We start from the raw sequence: 13,863 nt of genomic DNA, 5'->3' as shown, positions 1-13,863 counted from the left end.
TCTTGGCTTTCTTCAAGCTTACAATCACAGTTTATTTTTCAGCCAAATTCATTCTAGTCAGCGATCGCAAGTTTGCTGCCTCTGTATGAATCACCTTTGGTACAAATATGGGACACTTCTATCGGTGGGACTTCACAGCTAAAGGGCCAGTAGCTGAAAGGTTTTTATTATTATTTTTTACTATTTTTGTTTTGTATGTCGGTTGCAAGTTATTGTTCTACTCCTCGAAGCATATTGAAACACCAACTATTCCATGTATTTACTTGCCAACACAGCGTCTATGTGTGTAAAATAGACTGTTTACAATTTCATTCTAGATATAGGATAAGAATTAGCTTGTCAACAATAACAATGCAAATCACACAGGCTGAGTTGACACGATGAAAAGTAGCGAATTAAAAACTAGTATTTAGGAGTATTGTCGAAAATATATAAATTACGAAAATTTAAAGCACGTTAATCGAATGTGTACCAGGCAATTTTGGGCATGAACTGCATATCTGATATAGCTTTACGGATTCAGGCAAAGAGCGGAGAACACCTGACAGTATGTGACTTCTAGAACGAAATATAAACAGGTGTCACACTTGAAGACTGGCTGCCATGCCAATACTGTGTGCATTTCATGTCAGAGGCTGTCGGCGATCTCTCCTCAACGTAAGTAGCCGAAGATGCAATTTTCGTACATCCAGCAGACACATATCACACGTCAAATAAAGATATACAGGCTGAGTTTCAACAGGCAAATGTGTTCACTCGCCGTCTTCTACTATACTCTTTGTCGTGCACACACAAGCACGACTGGATCTCTCTGTCTACGTCTTCTATGTAAATCATGCAGCAATTTAAGACAACATATTAACACTCTGAGTGCTGTAATTTTTCCAACCAAAATTTGCGCAACATTTTACAAAATTTTATAAATTTTTCTGTATTTTTTTGATAATTTTTCATCTAATGGAAATCACATTTCATTGGCTACAGTTCTTTATCAAAATTTTGGCAAAAATCTGACAAAATTGACTGACCTTTATTCTGTTGAGGCGACAAAAATTGACTTTGGCGCTCAGAGGGTTAATTTACTGATCAAAGTGGTATTGTCGACGTTGACAAGGTGAATTCTTTGGCATTCAAAATGTTCCGAATGAGAATTGAGTTGGAGCAATAACAGCGAAGGTTTTCAAAACAAGACCTTAGGTCAACGCATTTCCGTCCAATTATCTCGCACACACAAAGGCGCAAAACCACCGACTAAACGTTTCACATGATTATTTTTTTTTCTACTTGCGTCCGAGTGACGTCTCTGTAAATTGTCAGTGCATTTGCTGACCTAGCGAACTGTGCGATGTGTATTCACTCCGAAAAACAGAGTATTAAAACCAGTACTGGACATAGCTTTCAATTAATGTTGTTGGCGTAGAAAACAATATTGTTTGAGAACCACAGCGAGATAACGTGCATGTGATACGGTATCGTCGTCGGCCAATGACACTTTTTACTTTGCACTAAATTTTTGAAAGATACCGTCCCACAAAGGAACAACAATCGACGCACAGGTTGTTTTGATATATAAATGTGAATTCATGTTTTTATAACTACACAGTAAAGAATATCTAGCATCGGTATCTGATGTAAACGCCGTTCAGTCTGGCCTTGTTTGCAGTTTCCAGATCATGCAGGTATACGCGTATGCGATTTGTGTTGACTGTGACATAATAAGTATTACTGGATTTTTTCCAACTTTCTTTGCGGGAGAACATCGAATCAATTCCTTGCATATAGATAACAACACCAGACGAACCTGCCGATGTGTCGACAAAGGCATCCTAAATAACAATATTCCGTAAAACTGTATTGGCGACTGACAGAGGTGACCAATGGGCGCCGTAGTTACTACACCTCAGTTCATTTCTGTGTACACCTCATCCATCATGTTTTTTTTTCCCTGCAGAACGCTTTAAAGGGAATGCACTTTCTTCTCAAAGAAATCTAAATTGATATTGACAGCACGACACTCCTCCCTTGATTGCGACCACCATAACTAAGACAGCTTTTCTATTTCGGGTAGAAAAAATTCACTTATTATTCACTGTTTTGCTAGGGTCAAATAGTGCACTGCGCCCAGGGACACCCGATGCTGTAGTCTTAAACATCTTCAAAGTCTTCTTAACGCCCTTTGAATCGCCTACGGCAGACCACGGTGTGCTTTTCAAATGAAAAGTGCACGTAACATATATGTTGCTTGCTTTATTTGACGCGTAATGTCGGTTTCATCCACTGCATGAAACGCAATAATACAGATAAATCCACATTAATGAGTTGCCTGTATTATAGAATAATACACGTGAATACACATGAATCCACGTGAATATAGGCTTGCTGAATACAAACAATGTATTCTTGACTGTATTCATCTGTATATGCACTCTTCATCTAAAATACAGGCAATAATCCATGCTTATACAGTAAGTATTATAGTGTTTTTATGCAGTGATCGAAACGGTGTTCACTTTGTAGATAGAGATACACAAACTTACAGCAGTTTGTCTTTAGAGTCGATTTTCATATTTCAGAAGTCCTTTCTTCAGTCCGCTAAGTTCAATCAATTTGTCTTTGCGTACAAAAGAGTGAACTATTCCTTGCACTAAATTAACAGTCGGAAAAATCTAGGTCAACTGTCCTATTTCCTGGGGACATGTTGACGGAAAGCTTTTTATTGCCTTATTTTGCTACTGGCGGGAGTTCCTAGTCTGACCATAATCCACGGAAAGTGTGTATAATTAGACTACGCTGCGCACGACGGAAGATTAGTTGCTTTTGTTTTTCTCCATTCAGCTACTTTCCTCGTAATGCATTGAAACAATCGATGGACCATTTACTTCGTGTGTTATCACTTCTGCCCGAGACCAGTTAAGCCTTTTCACACTTGTGTCGTCTCTGAAATTCCCGATTGGACAATAGAGGGCTCTGTGTCGACAGCTGTGAGCCATGCAAGCGCGAATGCTAAGCCTGGCCCGAGGGGTCCGCTATAAAGCCAATCGCTATGGTATGTATGACATCTGCTGAGCAAATGCTGTCTCCTTTTATCGGTAGATTAAAGTTGATGAATGTATCGACATCTACCTCTTAAATTAATGGCTGTCACCTTTGACACCTATGCTACTTATAATCACTGCATTGCTTTGCAAGCGACACATTCAAATTAGTTACTAACTCTCTAGAGACAACAATTTGTGTCCGTTCAGTTTCAACGCATCAAAAGCTTTACATTTCTAACTTCTTCCGATGGATTCGATCTCTTAAAACCGTCACCCAACAAACTATTGCCATACCATTGAAATTTAAACGTACAGTATGATCGAGTTCTCGAGAGGTTTACCGAGCACGTTTAGATGTGCCCCGTCCTTTTTTCCGGTCAGCTGAGTGAGATTCGAAGGAGACAACAGAAAAGTGGCGCTGCCAGCATTTTGGACCGTTTAGTTTCATTCCTTTTCATGGTTGCAAGTCAGGAAAAAAATTAATTTATTGAGTGGCCAATTCACCCTTTGAGAAGTAAAGCAATTTACACATAAACAATGCAACTGCGCATGCGTCAGACTGGAACTAGTTCAGTTGAGTTCAACAACAGGGCAATAGCTTACGTGCCTGCTCCTTGAAGCTTTTGCCATGGGCAAGCTATTGCTATTAACATTCATAGCTCATGACACATATTTTCACATTTGTCCTATGATAGAAAATTCAAACAAATAGTAATGCTTGAGTACTATACGCGACAAAATGCAAAATATTTTGACTTTTTATGCTGTTGCCATGGTTTGTATGTACACTGGGATGTAATAGGGGGACAGAAAAGTTAGCGAACATCTGGGACTGTGCATGCAGCTGCGATAATTGAAGACCATTGTTTCCTGTCGGCTGTTGACTTGGCACCGTTGGGCCGACAGGTTTTTGTCTAAAGGGATGTAATTATTGCAGTTCTGTAGTCACCGTGACATGATCTGAAACAGATGGAGAGGGATAATGAGAGTTAAACACGTGACCAAAAAGGTGGGTACCGGGCAGTTGGTTAGCAAAGATAGGTGGCCACATATACGGCCATGTAACTGGCAGAATATATATTTAGGGACCGTTCAGTTTTTACGGCCGGGGGGGGGCCGGCAAAATCCAGGGGGGGGGGTCATCATAATTTTGGAATCCAAGAAGGGGGGGTCATCACTTTTTCACTGGTAGGAAAGGGGGGGGTCACCACATTTTCAAAAACATAATACCTACAATAAAGTCCACTTTATGCCATGGCCATGATTGACCCTCTTTACCGGCGGGCCGCCTTTGGCGGCCCAATACAATAAATATACTTTATGTATTACCCATGACCCTCTTAGCGGGCAGACGACTTTGGCGGCCCACTCCAATTAGGTTTACTTCATGCAAGGGCCATGATCGACCCTCTTTACCGGCGGGCCGCCTGCGGCGGCCCACTACAATAAATTGACTTTATTGTAATACCCCATGACCATCTTAACGGCCGGACGCCTTCAGCGGCCCTATTCAGTAAAGTTTACTTCATGCAATGGCCATGATCGACCCTCTTTTTACCAGTGGGCCACCTTTGGTTGCCCACTAGAATAAAGTTGACTTTACGTAATGGCCCATGACCCTCTTAACCGGAGGGCTGCCTTTGGCGAACCACTCCAATAAAGTTTACTTTATACAATGTCCATGGACATAAGTTGTCTATGGAAATGAAGTTAAAATTGCCTTACAGTCGTCCTAATTAACAGACGTTTTGCATGGATGTGGCTGAGAAGTTTGTACACTGGCATCTCTGCTACACGAATAAAGTGCGCCGCGTACCGGAGTTCAAATCCAAACCGTGCGGGTAAATTTGACATATGGGTTTTGGTTATTTTTCAGTGTGTGTGGGGGGGGGGGGGGTCATCAAATTTTTTCGTCTGACAAAGGGGGGGTCATCATTTTTTCGCGAAAAATGCAGAGGGGGTCATCATTTTTTTGAACACCGGCGACAAGATTTTGCCGGCCCCCCCCCGGCCGTAAAAACTGAACGGTCCCTTATTAAGGTAGTATGCACCTCGAAAGTGAAAGACTTAAACTTTTGCTCTAACTTTCCTCAAGGAATCTTTCAATTATTCTCTTTCTAAATCAAGAATAAAAATAAGGGGTCACCGTGCAAATTTTGGTACTAGAGAAACAAATTACCCAAGATTTACCGATATTAGAAATTCAAAATGGCCGCCATCACTGTGTTAACTCTATGGAGAAAAATAATAATTTCCGAATTTCGAAAAACTAGGCGGTGAAAAGTTTTCTTTCACCGAGAGCTTTAAATGAACCCCCATATGTGGTATATCAGAAGAGAATTGTAAAAGTTTGAGAGTTCGAATGTGTGTCCCCGAGGTGCGTTCTACCTTAAGACAACCAGCCTGTCAGCGTCCATACATGCCCACAGTTACTCTAAGAAGTGCCGCCCTTGAAAAGTTCACCCGCTGACGCTACGACAGGTGGTGGTGGGAGTGATCAGCTAGTCTGCCGGTACACGTGTTTGAGAGTCTGACGCATCCTCGTTGTTATTTTGATTTACTTCAAGAGTAATAAGGCATTGTCGCTGGGATCGATTTAATTTTGTACACATAATGTACACATTTTGTACACGTAATGTACACATAAATGTGTACAAACTTAAAAGTCTGAAGATCGAGAAGCTGACATAAATTTCCCTGGCCGACAGATATAATCATCGAAATGCAAAGAATTAAGTAATTACCACCATAGCTCTCTGTAAACTGACTGCAATGAATCAAGTCACCAAAGTACAATATATATATATATATATATATATATATATATATATATATATATATACATGTGACAAATATTGCATCGTGACTGTTTTAAGAAGGCAGCATTTCAAGCTTTGACTCCAGAGTATACTTTTTCAAGGGAAAAGCCAAAATTTCAGTGCATCTAATAAAATTGTGAGAAACTCTAATTTATCGGTCTATTCAAATTTTAAACTGACATGTTCAGATTTATGTAACAACATCTTGTGCAGATTACAGTGTAAAGTGAACGAACAATATCACTATATGGAAGGAATAACTCATTTGTTCCGGCTGTATGCTACTATTCCCAATCGATTGCTGACGGATGCCCTGACCAAGATGATAAAAAGGGCCTTCAATTTGAGAATTGCAATTGGTTATCGTCGTAAATTACAGGCCGTTTTACGGCAACAGCTACCCGTGTAGCCAATGAGATTGACTTTTGCGTAGGTTCGTGCAGCAGAAAAAAGCTCTGGCTGGCGAAAATACCGTATTATATATTGTGGTAGTTGTCTGCTGATACCAGCATGCGTGTAAGCTGATTCCATCTCTTCGGTTCGGGGCTGTCGTTTGTAATCTCTGAGAGAATGCCACCTTGTCGTTCTGCTATTACCAACTGAAGTTTTGGTGTTGTGTTTACATTGTAAAGGATTATTTTTATCGTCGGATGGAATTAGATATCCTTGTCCTACTCGTCCAAGTGTGTCTCAGTGTTTGATTTCCTAGAGCTTTACGCTGACTTACACATGCGCTGGAAAACGTGTCACGATATGGCACAGAAAACGCGAGTAGTTCTCTGCTCACTGTCAACCTAGCCGCTTCATCTTCATACTGGCATGCTGCAGATACAGGACCGATCGCATGCTCGGTCAGGTTGGGAGAGTGGAGCTCAGAACGCTGTTTGCAGCCCCAAAGATTTATTTTAAAGCTGTTTTGGACGAACAACTCTGTAGTTTGCGACGTTAACATTAGACAGTGGAGCGGAATATGCTACGCAGCCTATGCGTGGGCAAATAAGGTTAGAACTCTCAGACCGCCGAGTGATGTTCAAGAAGAATACCACTTCTACTGTCGCAAATAAGATTGTAGAACGCGCCTCGGGCACAGATATTCCTACTATCAAATTTCTACAGTTCTTTTCTGATCTACCGTTTGTGGGGCTCATTTTAAAAGTGAAAAATCACCATCTTAGTTTTTTCGAAAATCAAAAGTTAACCTGGTAATTTGTTCCTCTAGTACCAGACTTTTCAAGGTATCCCCAATATTCATTGTCGATTTGATAATAGAATAGTTGAAAATTACATAGAGGAAAAGTTTCAGCAAAAGTTTCAGTCGTTCACTTTCGAGGCGCACACTAACTTAATCATATTCTCATTACACACCGGAATTTTGCCTCGCACAGGTTACAAATGCCTATTTCTCCTAGGTCATCACCTTTGACCTTCACTAATTCTCCGAGCGGTTCATTATGAGGTCAAGTACTCTATACCATCAAAACACCATACGAAAACTATATAGTGTCGTCTGCTTCTTGAAAAATGACTGCCGCCATCTTCGTGTTCACGTTAATTTTGTTTTATGAGCGCGTAGTTTTGTATGTCGTAGATTTAGATCTGTATGGTACAGGGATTTTATCATATATCATTGAACATGGCAACCGAGGGCAAGAACAAAAACAGATATGTCGATGAACAAACTAAACTAGCATTTTGAAAGACAAAATAAAAATAGCGAAAAACTTCCTCTGTGCAGTTGGGCTTCAGCAAATCATTGTCTTTCAAACCAAAGCGTCTGGTAAGAAGAATTTTATGATCGATTGCTCACAGTAATATCTGGTTACGTTGTATAGTAGATGCAACGAGACGGCAGGAATCGTCGCGTTCAGCAAGAGGACCGTGTTTTGAATTATTTTTACATCGGGGATAAACACGATACGCCTGGATAAACTTTCCGAGACGCAACAGAGTCTTAACAAACCAAAGGCCAGCGAGAGGTGACCTAATAAATACCATGTTTTTCATCAGTGTTGATCCTCGGGTAACGTTGAATGTGATACGTCTGCATAAGATTAAATCGTTGCTCGTTTGGTAAGAGACAGATTTGGAAACAAGTAATTGAAGATGGAACAGACTGCTTCCTTAAAAGTTGACATCGCGGGGGGTCTTGCCCGGCAGGGGACTTAGTGTTTCGTAGATGCTATGCTGTTCGGAGCAAGAATATCCCGTTTTTGGAAGTCACGTGACGCAGCCGCGTTGACGCTATTCCTTGGTATGTTTTAATATATGCACGCAATATATGTGTTCATTTCAGCAGACGGCTTAGCAGATGATTTAGCGGACGCTGCAGGGCGCGGTAAAGGAATTGTCGAAATAGGATGAAAATTCACTTCACTCCAGATAACCGATGCTGATTTGTAAAAGTGATGACGTCACACTTTCGTGGTTGAAAGTCATCCTTATTCTGAACTCATTTTGGATGCTTGTCCAAACAGAGCATTATTAGGCTCTCGAATCTGGTGCAATAATGCAAAGAAATGAGAGATTCGTGTATGCCCTGATATAATATCGGCTTTCAAATTCAAAATATTGCAGGAATATGATTTTGAAGTGCTGTTCTCGTAATGTTGCACTGTTACTTTAAAACTTGGCATTGACCAAACTGTATTTAATGTTAATGCGATCGATCGGAAATTGAAAAAGAAATCCCTTCGTTCAGAGCTTGAGTATTTTAACACGTATCTACGTCAATAACATTTCTTACATCGAAATCAAGAATGTTAAGAGCCACCTAGCTACCTATATATGTTTTAAAAATAGCGCCACCCTGGGGTCAGTAAAATATGCCGGAGTTTATAAAAGAAGTGTGGTCGACGCAGACGGTTCACAACGTTGTCACCCTGAAGCCGCAGTCTTAAGTCACCAAAATGGCAGACGAAGTAATGATCGGGGAGTGGTCGAAGGTGTCGCCACCAACACCAGAAGTTCAAGCCATGTTAGATTCAGTAAGTCAGTGCCTTTTATTCTCTAGTTGTTTCTAAGTTTGTCTGAAAGCAATATGAGGCAAAACGTGGTCAGAAAGCTGGAATAAAACTAAATGAGCAGTATCTAACTTTGCCTGACATGATTTCTGGAAGAGAAAATTGTGGCTTCAAACACGCAAAGGTATGATATTTTGACGATGAGAGTATGTTGTATTTCTGAGCTCGCCTAATTTTCGATAGACCGAGCTCCAGGGACTCTTTTCGTTCAATGTTGAGTTCACCGACGATTACCAGAAATTGAAGGCTCTGAACACTCGGTTGTAAGTTTCTTCTGGCAGAAATTTAATATTTCTCATGTTTTGATCACACAAAGTAAGAAAGAACGATATGAATCAGAGATGTTAAATCTGGCATAATGAATTTGAATTCAATCAATTTTTTACTATAGCATTGTTTCCATTTTCTGCAGCAAGGTGAATCTTCAGTCGCATCTGCGACAAAAATACATTACTTTCCTCCAAATTTAGTACACTGACCACCAAAATTTTGCTTTAGCATGTTTACGGAAAAAGTCGATGGCGACGAAATAAAGTCTTTGTGCATAACAAGCTTTCGCTGAGAATTTTCACCACTACTCGGTCAACAAAATGCTGAGTTTAAACACTAATGACACATATCTAAGCCACATTCTTCAGATAAATTATGCAAATGAAGAAACTCACTTGATTGGCTGATACTGCATCGTCTACGTGCAAATAGCTGTGTAACAGTCATAAACTTTACAGAAACAAACTTCTTTATAGGGTTCAACGAATCGATTGCTTCTGAGATCGTCAGTGTTTTACGATTATCCTTTTAGAAGTTACGGTAATCAGAGACGTCGAATTCTTGGGTGGGGTTTAAAGGCTCTGGGCAGGCACATAGGGCAACTCATGATGCTGCAACGTGTATCTGACTATTCATGGACACTTTAAGGTAGAACGCGCTTCGATCGGCGACAGATATTCGGACTCTCAAACTTTTACAATTCTATTCTGATCTACGACTTGTGGGGTTCATTTTGAAGCTCTTGGTGTAAGAAAAATTTTTACTTGCTTAGTTTTTCGAAAATCAAAAATTCTAGTTTTTTCTCCATAGAGTTAACACAGGAATGGCGGTCATTTTGAATTTCAAATATTGCTAAATCTTTTGTACTTTGTTTCTCTAGAACCAAAATTTGCACGGTGACCCAAGATTTGTATTTTTGATTCGGAAGAGTATGGGTGAAAGATTACTTGAGGAAAGTCTGAGCAAAGTTTAAGACTAGTACTTACTTTCGAGGTGCATACCTTAAAGCAGGAGTATGATAAACACGATTGGAACAAATTTGGGATAATTGGATGGTGAAGTAATGTCTATTTGATCTGCAAATTTAAGCCCATATGCTTTTCTTTTTATGTTACACACTTGTTTTATGAGTAATTTGTAATATCGCAACATTCAGCTATAGGGCACCTCACATTTTTGAGAAATTTGAAAAATGTGAAAATATAATTATTCCAAATTAGTTCCAATCGTGTTGATAGAATTTATACTGAGAATACCAGTATATATATATAATATATATATATATATATATATATATATATATATATATATATATATATATATATATATGGTAGGTTGGTAGGTAGGTAGGTATACATGCATCTATCTATTATCTACATTGTATATATGTATTTACTAGTGGGCTTTGAAATATGTGTTCCTAAGAAACGGGAAAAGTAAACATTTTGTACCCCCTTTGTACCCACGGTGCGTTTTGGTGTTTCATGCTTCCATTGTTTTTCTTGTAGTGTAAATCAACGTTTTGAAGAAAATTCTTGCCAAAAGCCCAACTTTTTTGAAGTAAACCAAAACGCGGAATTCCATCCATCATCATACGTTACATAAACGTTTCTGAAAGCTTTCAGGACAGCTCAACTCGGCTTGTTCCCGATGTATTCCACTGGTTTCCGATGTACCATGTATTGGGCTCGATTCTAATTCGTTTACCGTGATTTATGGTCTATCGTTGAAAACATCTAGGGTCAAGTGAAACATTGTTATGTCAATCGCTGTACAACAAAGTGACTGCGAAGAGATTAGGCGAGATGACTCATGAGAGTAATTCAATACACTAAATGGTTGATGAGCATTTCGTTCGTCTTTCGATCACTTGCTCAGAATGAAATATGTTTTCGTCTCGCTAAAGCATGCCGCTGTATATTTTAGCACAGCACGCAGCACTGCAGAATACCGACATGATACCGACAGTGATCGATGCTTCTGCCGTCTCCATACAGAAAGCTGCGACATTCATTGTTGACGATTTCGACGAAATTTCGGCTGTTCAACGAATATTCGATTACACAAACCTAAGAAAGTAGGACTAACTTATAAATCAGTGCATTGCTCGAATATTTCACCGAAAAGATTTAACTAAAATGTGAGAATTGAATGTAATTATTACAGCATAAGCGCGAGGATCTGTACCATGTATAATCGACATGCTTTCATATTGCGTCAAAAGGATACATTTGGAAGGATTTTATTTAACCCTTTGAGAGCTGTAATTTTTCCCTCCACAATTTTAGTACAACATTTTACCACTTTTTGTGATATTTTTATGTAATTTTTTTGGTAATTTTGGACCAAATGGACCTCATTTTTCATTGGCTACAGTTTTGGATCAAAATTTTGTAAAATCTGAACAAAAATTCATTGGTTATATTTTATCAAGGTGACAGAAATTGACTTTGGCGCTCAAAGGTTTTAGCTCAAGTTTGTACGATTGACAAATCCGATCTTAACGTGATCATCGGCGCATTCTGCAAAGCGTTTGCACATACAAAAATCACTGGTTTTTACTCTCCGTTCCACCTTCAGGTGGCCCGAATAATCTCTCTACATTCTCTCGCCAGGTCAAAGACAAAGCTGAGGACAAGGCGGGTTTGAACTTCGACGTCTATAAAGTCAAGACATATTCAGTGCAAGTTGTTACCGGCAAGAAGAACTACAGAGTTAAGGTAACGACCGCCATAGGCTTCAAATACCTTTATCGCACGGCTGTGTAGCTCCAGGGTGGCCCGGGTTTGTAGCTTCAAATCAGCGGGCGGCAGGCTTATTTCTCATAGTTTCCGTTGACATGAGAGCAAGAAGCGAAATAAACACTCTTTGAGTTATGTGGGGATTCTATTTTGAGAGTTTTCGAAACCACAGACGCAGGATTACTTGACAGAGAATCAAACTATACAATTATGATATATATTCATCAGCCTCCATCAGTGGTCGTAGTTCCATGGGTTTAAAATGTTAATACGTATTCAGTAATAACTTTCCTATTTATATGCGTTTATGTTTAACACGCCCTATGATCGAGGGAATTTTTTTCTGTTGTAAGTAAATATTTGACGTCCAGTTTTCATGAAGTAAAGTTATTTCATCAGGCTGCTGATCGGAAACGTATCTGATAGTTGTTGTAGGTACTAATGGGTGAAGGAAAAGCTTGCGCGTGCATTTTTCAAAATACATTTCAAGCACCGTCAATAAAGAGGAATTCAAAGCCAAAAGAAAGAACAACTGGTTTTATAAATTGCAGCCAAGAGACCAAGAAGACACAGCAAAACAAAACGAACAAAATATGAAAAACGAAGACGACGACAACAACAACAACAACAACAACAACAACAACAACAACAACAACAACAACAACGCAATATCACCAGAGTAACAGGAATACTTTATCAATGAACTGTAAATTGTGTATATCTACATTACAAACTGGGAACACGACCACTGCTTGTCAACTCATTGATTTATCGAACTATTATCGTGCAAATGCGAGAGGTGAAGACTATACATGTGTTTATCATGCTCATGCGCAGAACTTCTTTTGACCAAAGTTTAAAATAGCTCCAACCGGTCAGAAGTGGTTGGTGAAATTTATAACTTTGAAATAAAAGATATAAATTTGGCTGACGGCGAATGGCGATAAAATAATTTTGCAATATTTTTCTAATTATTTTTGGTCTCTTTTTTCAAGGTTGACGTTGGTGACGATGAATTCATCCACGTGAGGATGTTTGAAGACGATGGCGGCAAAGTCACTTTGAGATCTGTACAGATAAACAAAACAGTAGACGACGTGTTCTAACGGCGAAGCTGAATCACCTCGCGCCAATTTTGCCTTTCTGTGTGTCTCGCTGTAGCCTGCCATAGCATCACATAAAATAAAGCTACCACGAGTGAAAAATAGTGTCACGCATACCCAAAACAGACCGCGTGACCAATTACGAGAACCAAAACATGGCAGCATGAAGTGTATTTGACCCGAATTACACCTCGAAATACTTTCACATATTTGTGTGTGTGCGTATTACAGGCTATGCGATCCTTCCCGTCTATATAGTGCTACAGTAACAAACATCTGTATAGGGTCCCATGGAACGCGAGCCGATCATAACTCCACGTGTGTAAATAAGCCATCGCTTAACAGCAGGTGACCCGTGTCTGATCCAGACACATACCGTCGTAATATTAGAAACCAGACCGGTTAAGCTATCTGTATTTTATCTCTTTCTTCCGCTCTTCTTCGATTTCTTTCTCTTTTCTATCTTCAGCAGAACATTGTGTGTTGCTTTCTCAGCTTCGTGCTATTCACGATTGATAGCAGAGTTAGGGCGCGCCCTCAGTGGTTATAATGGAACAAAAGAAGATTTCGGCGTATATCTGTAATATGCTACATATCCTTTTTTATATGACAATAAAAAGGCATTAATCGAACGCTATAACGCGTCGTTGTTTTTAATGTCGGCAAAAGCCCGCATGGAATTCTTTTTAAAAATCGAGACTTTCCCTGAAAAAAAAAACTCCTTAAGAATGTGAAGCACTCTCGTTTTATAAACTGCTTACTTTTGACAGCATAACCCTAGGGTATTAACTTGGCGCAATTCCCAATTCTTTAAGGACCTACATGATCAAGTTTCATTGCATGGATTTCAGCTCATATTTTTCCTCTGGCGT

At 39.6% G+C, this 13,863-nt stretch overlaps 1 protein-coding gene across 1 annotated transcript; it reads left to right on the top strand.

Moving 5' to 3' along the window:
* Positions 1–8,313: 8,313 nt before the first annotated feature.
* Positions 8,314–13,623, top strand: LOC139142578 (cystatin-B-like). Its single transcript, XM_070712560.1, has 3 exons — positions 8,314–8,841; positions 11,763–11,867; positions 12,884–13,623. The coding sequence occupies exons 1-3, from the start codon at positions 8,764–8,766 to the stop codon at positions 12,992–12,994; spliced, it is 294 nt and encodes a 97-aa protein (XP_070568661.1). The 5' UTR covers positions 8,314–8,763; the 3' UTR covers positions 12,995–13,623.
* Positions 13,624–13,863: the final 240 nt, after the last annotated feature.

Source organism: Ptychodera flava, chromosome 10, assembly GCF_041260155.1.
Source record: "Ptychodera flava strain L36383 chromosome 10, AS_Pfla_20210202, whole genome shotgun sequence".
Taxonomy (NCBI): Eukaryota; Metazoa; Hemichordata; class Enteropneusta; family Ptychoderidae; genus Ptychodera; species Ptychodera flava.
This window is presented reverse-complemented; position numbering and strand designations above follow the sequence as displayed.

Bases quoted from the DNA above. Each gene is read 5' to 3' on its own strand.
- LOC139142578 (XM_070712560.1), top strand. From the start codon at position 8,764: ATGGCAGACGAAGTAATGATCGGGGAGTGGTCGAAGGTGTCGCCACCA. The intron at 8,842-11,762 runs GTAAGTCAGTGC...TTCTCTCGCCAG, and splicing joins TTCAAGCCATGTTAGATTCA to GTCAAAGACAAAGCTGAGGA. The intron at 11,868-12,883 runs GTAACGACCGCC...TCTTTTTTCAAG, and splicing joins AGAAGAACTACAGAGTTAAG to GTTGACGTTGGTGACGATGA.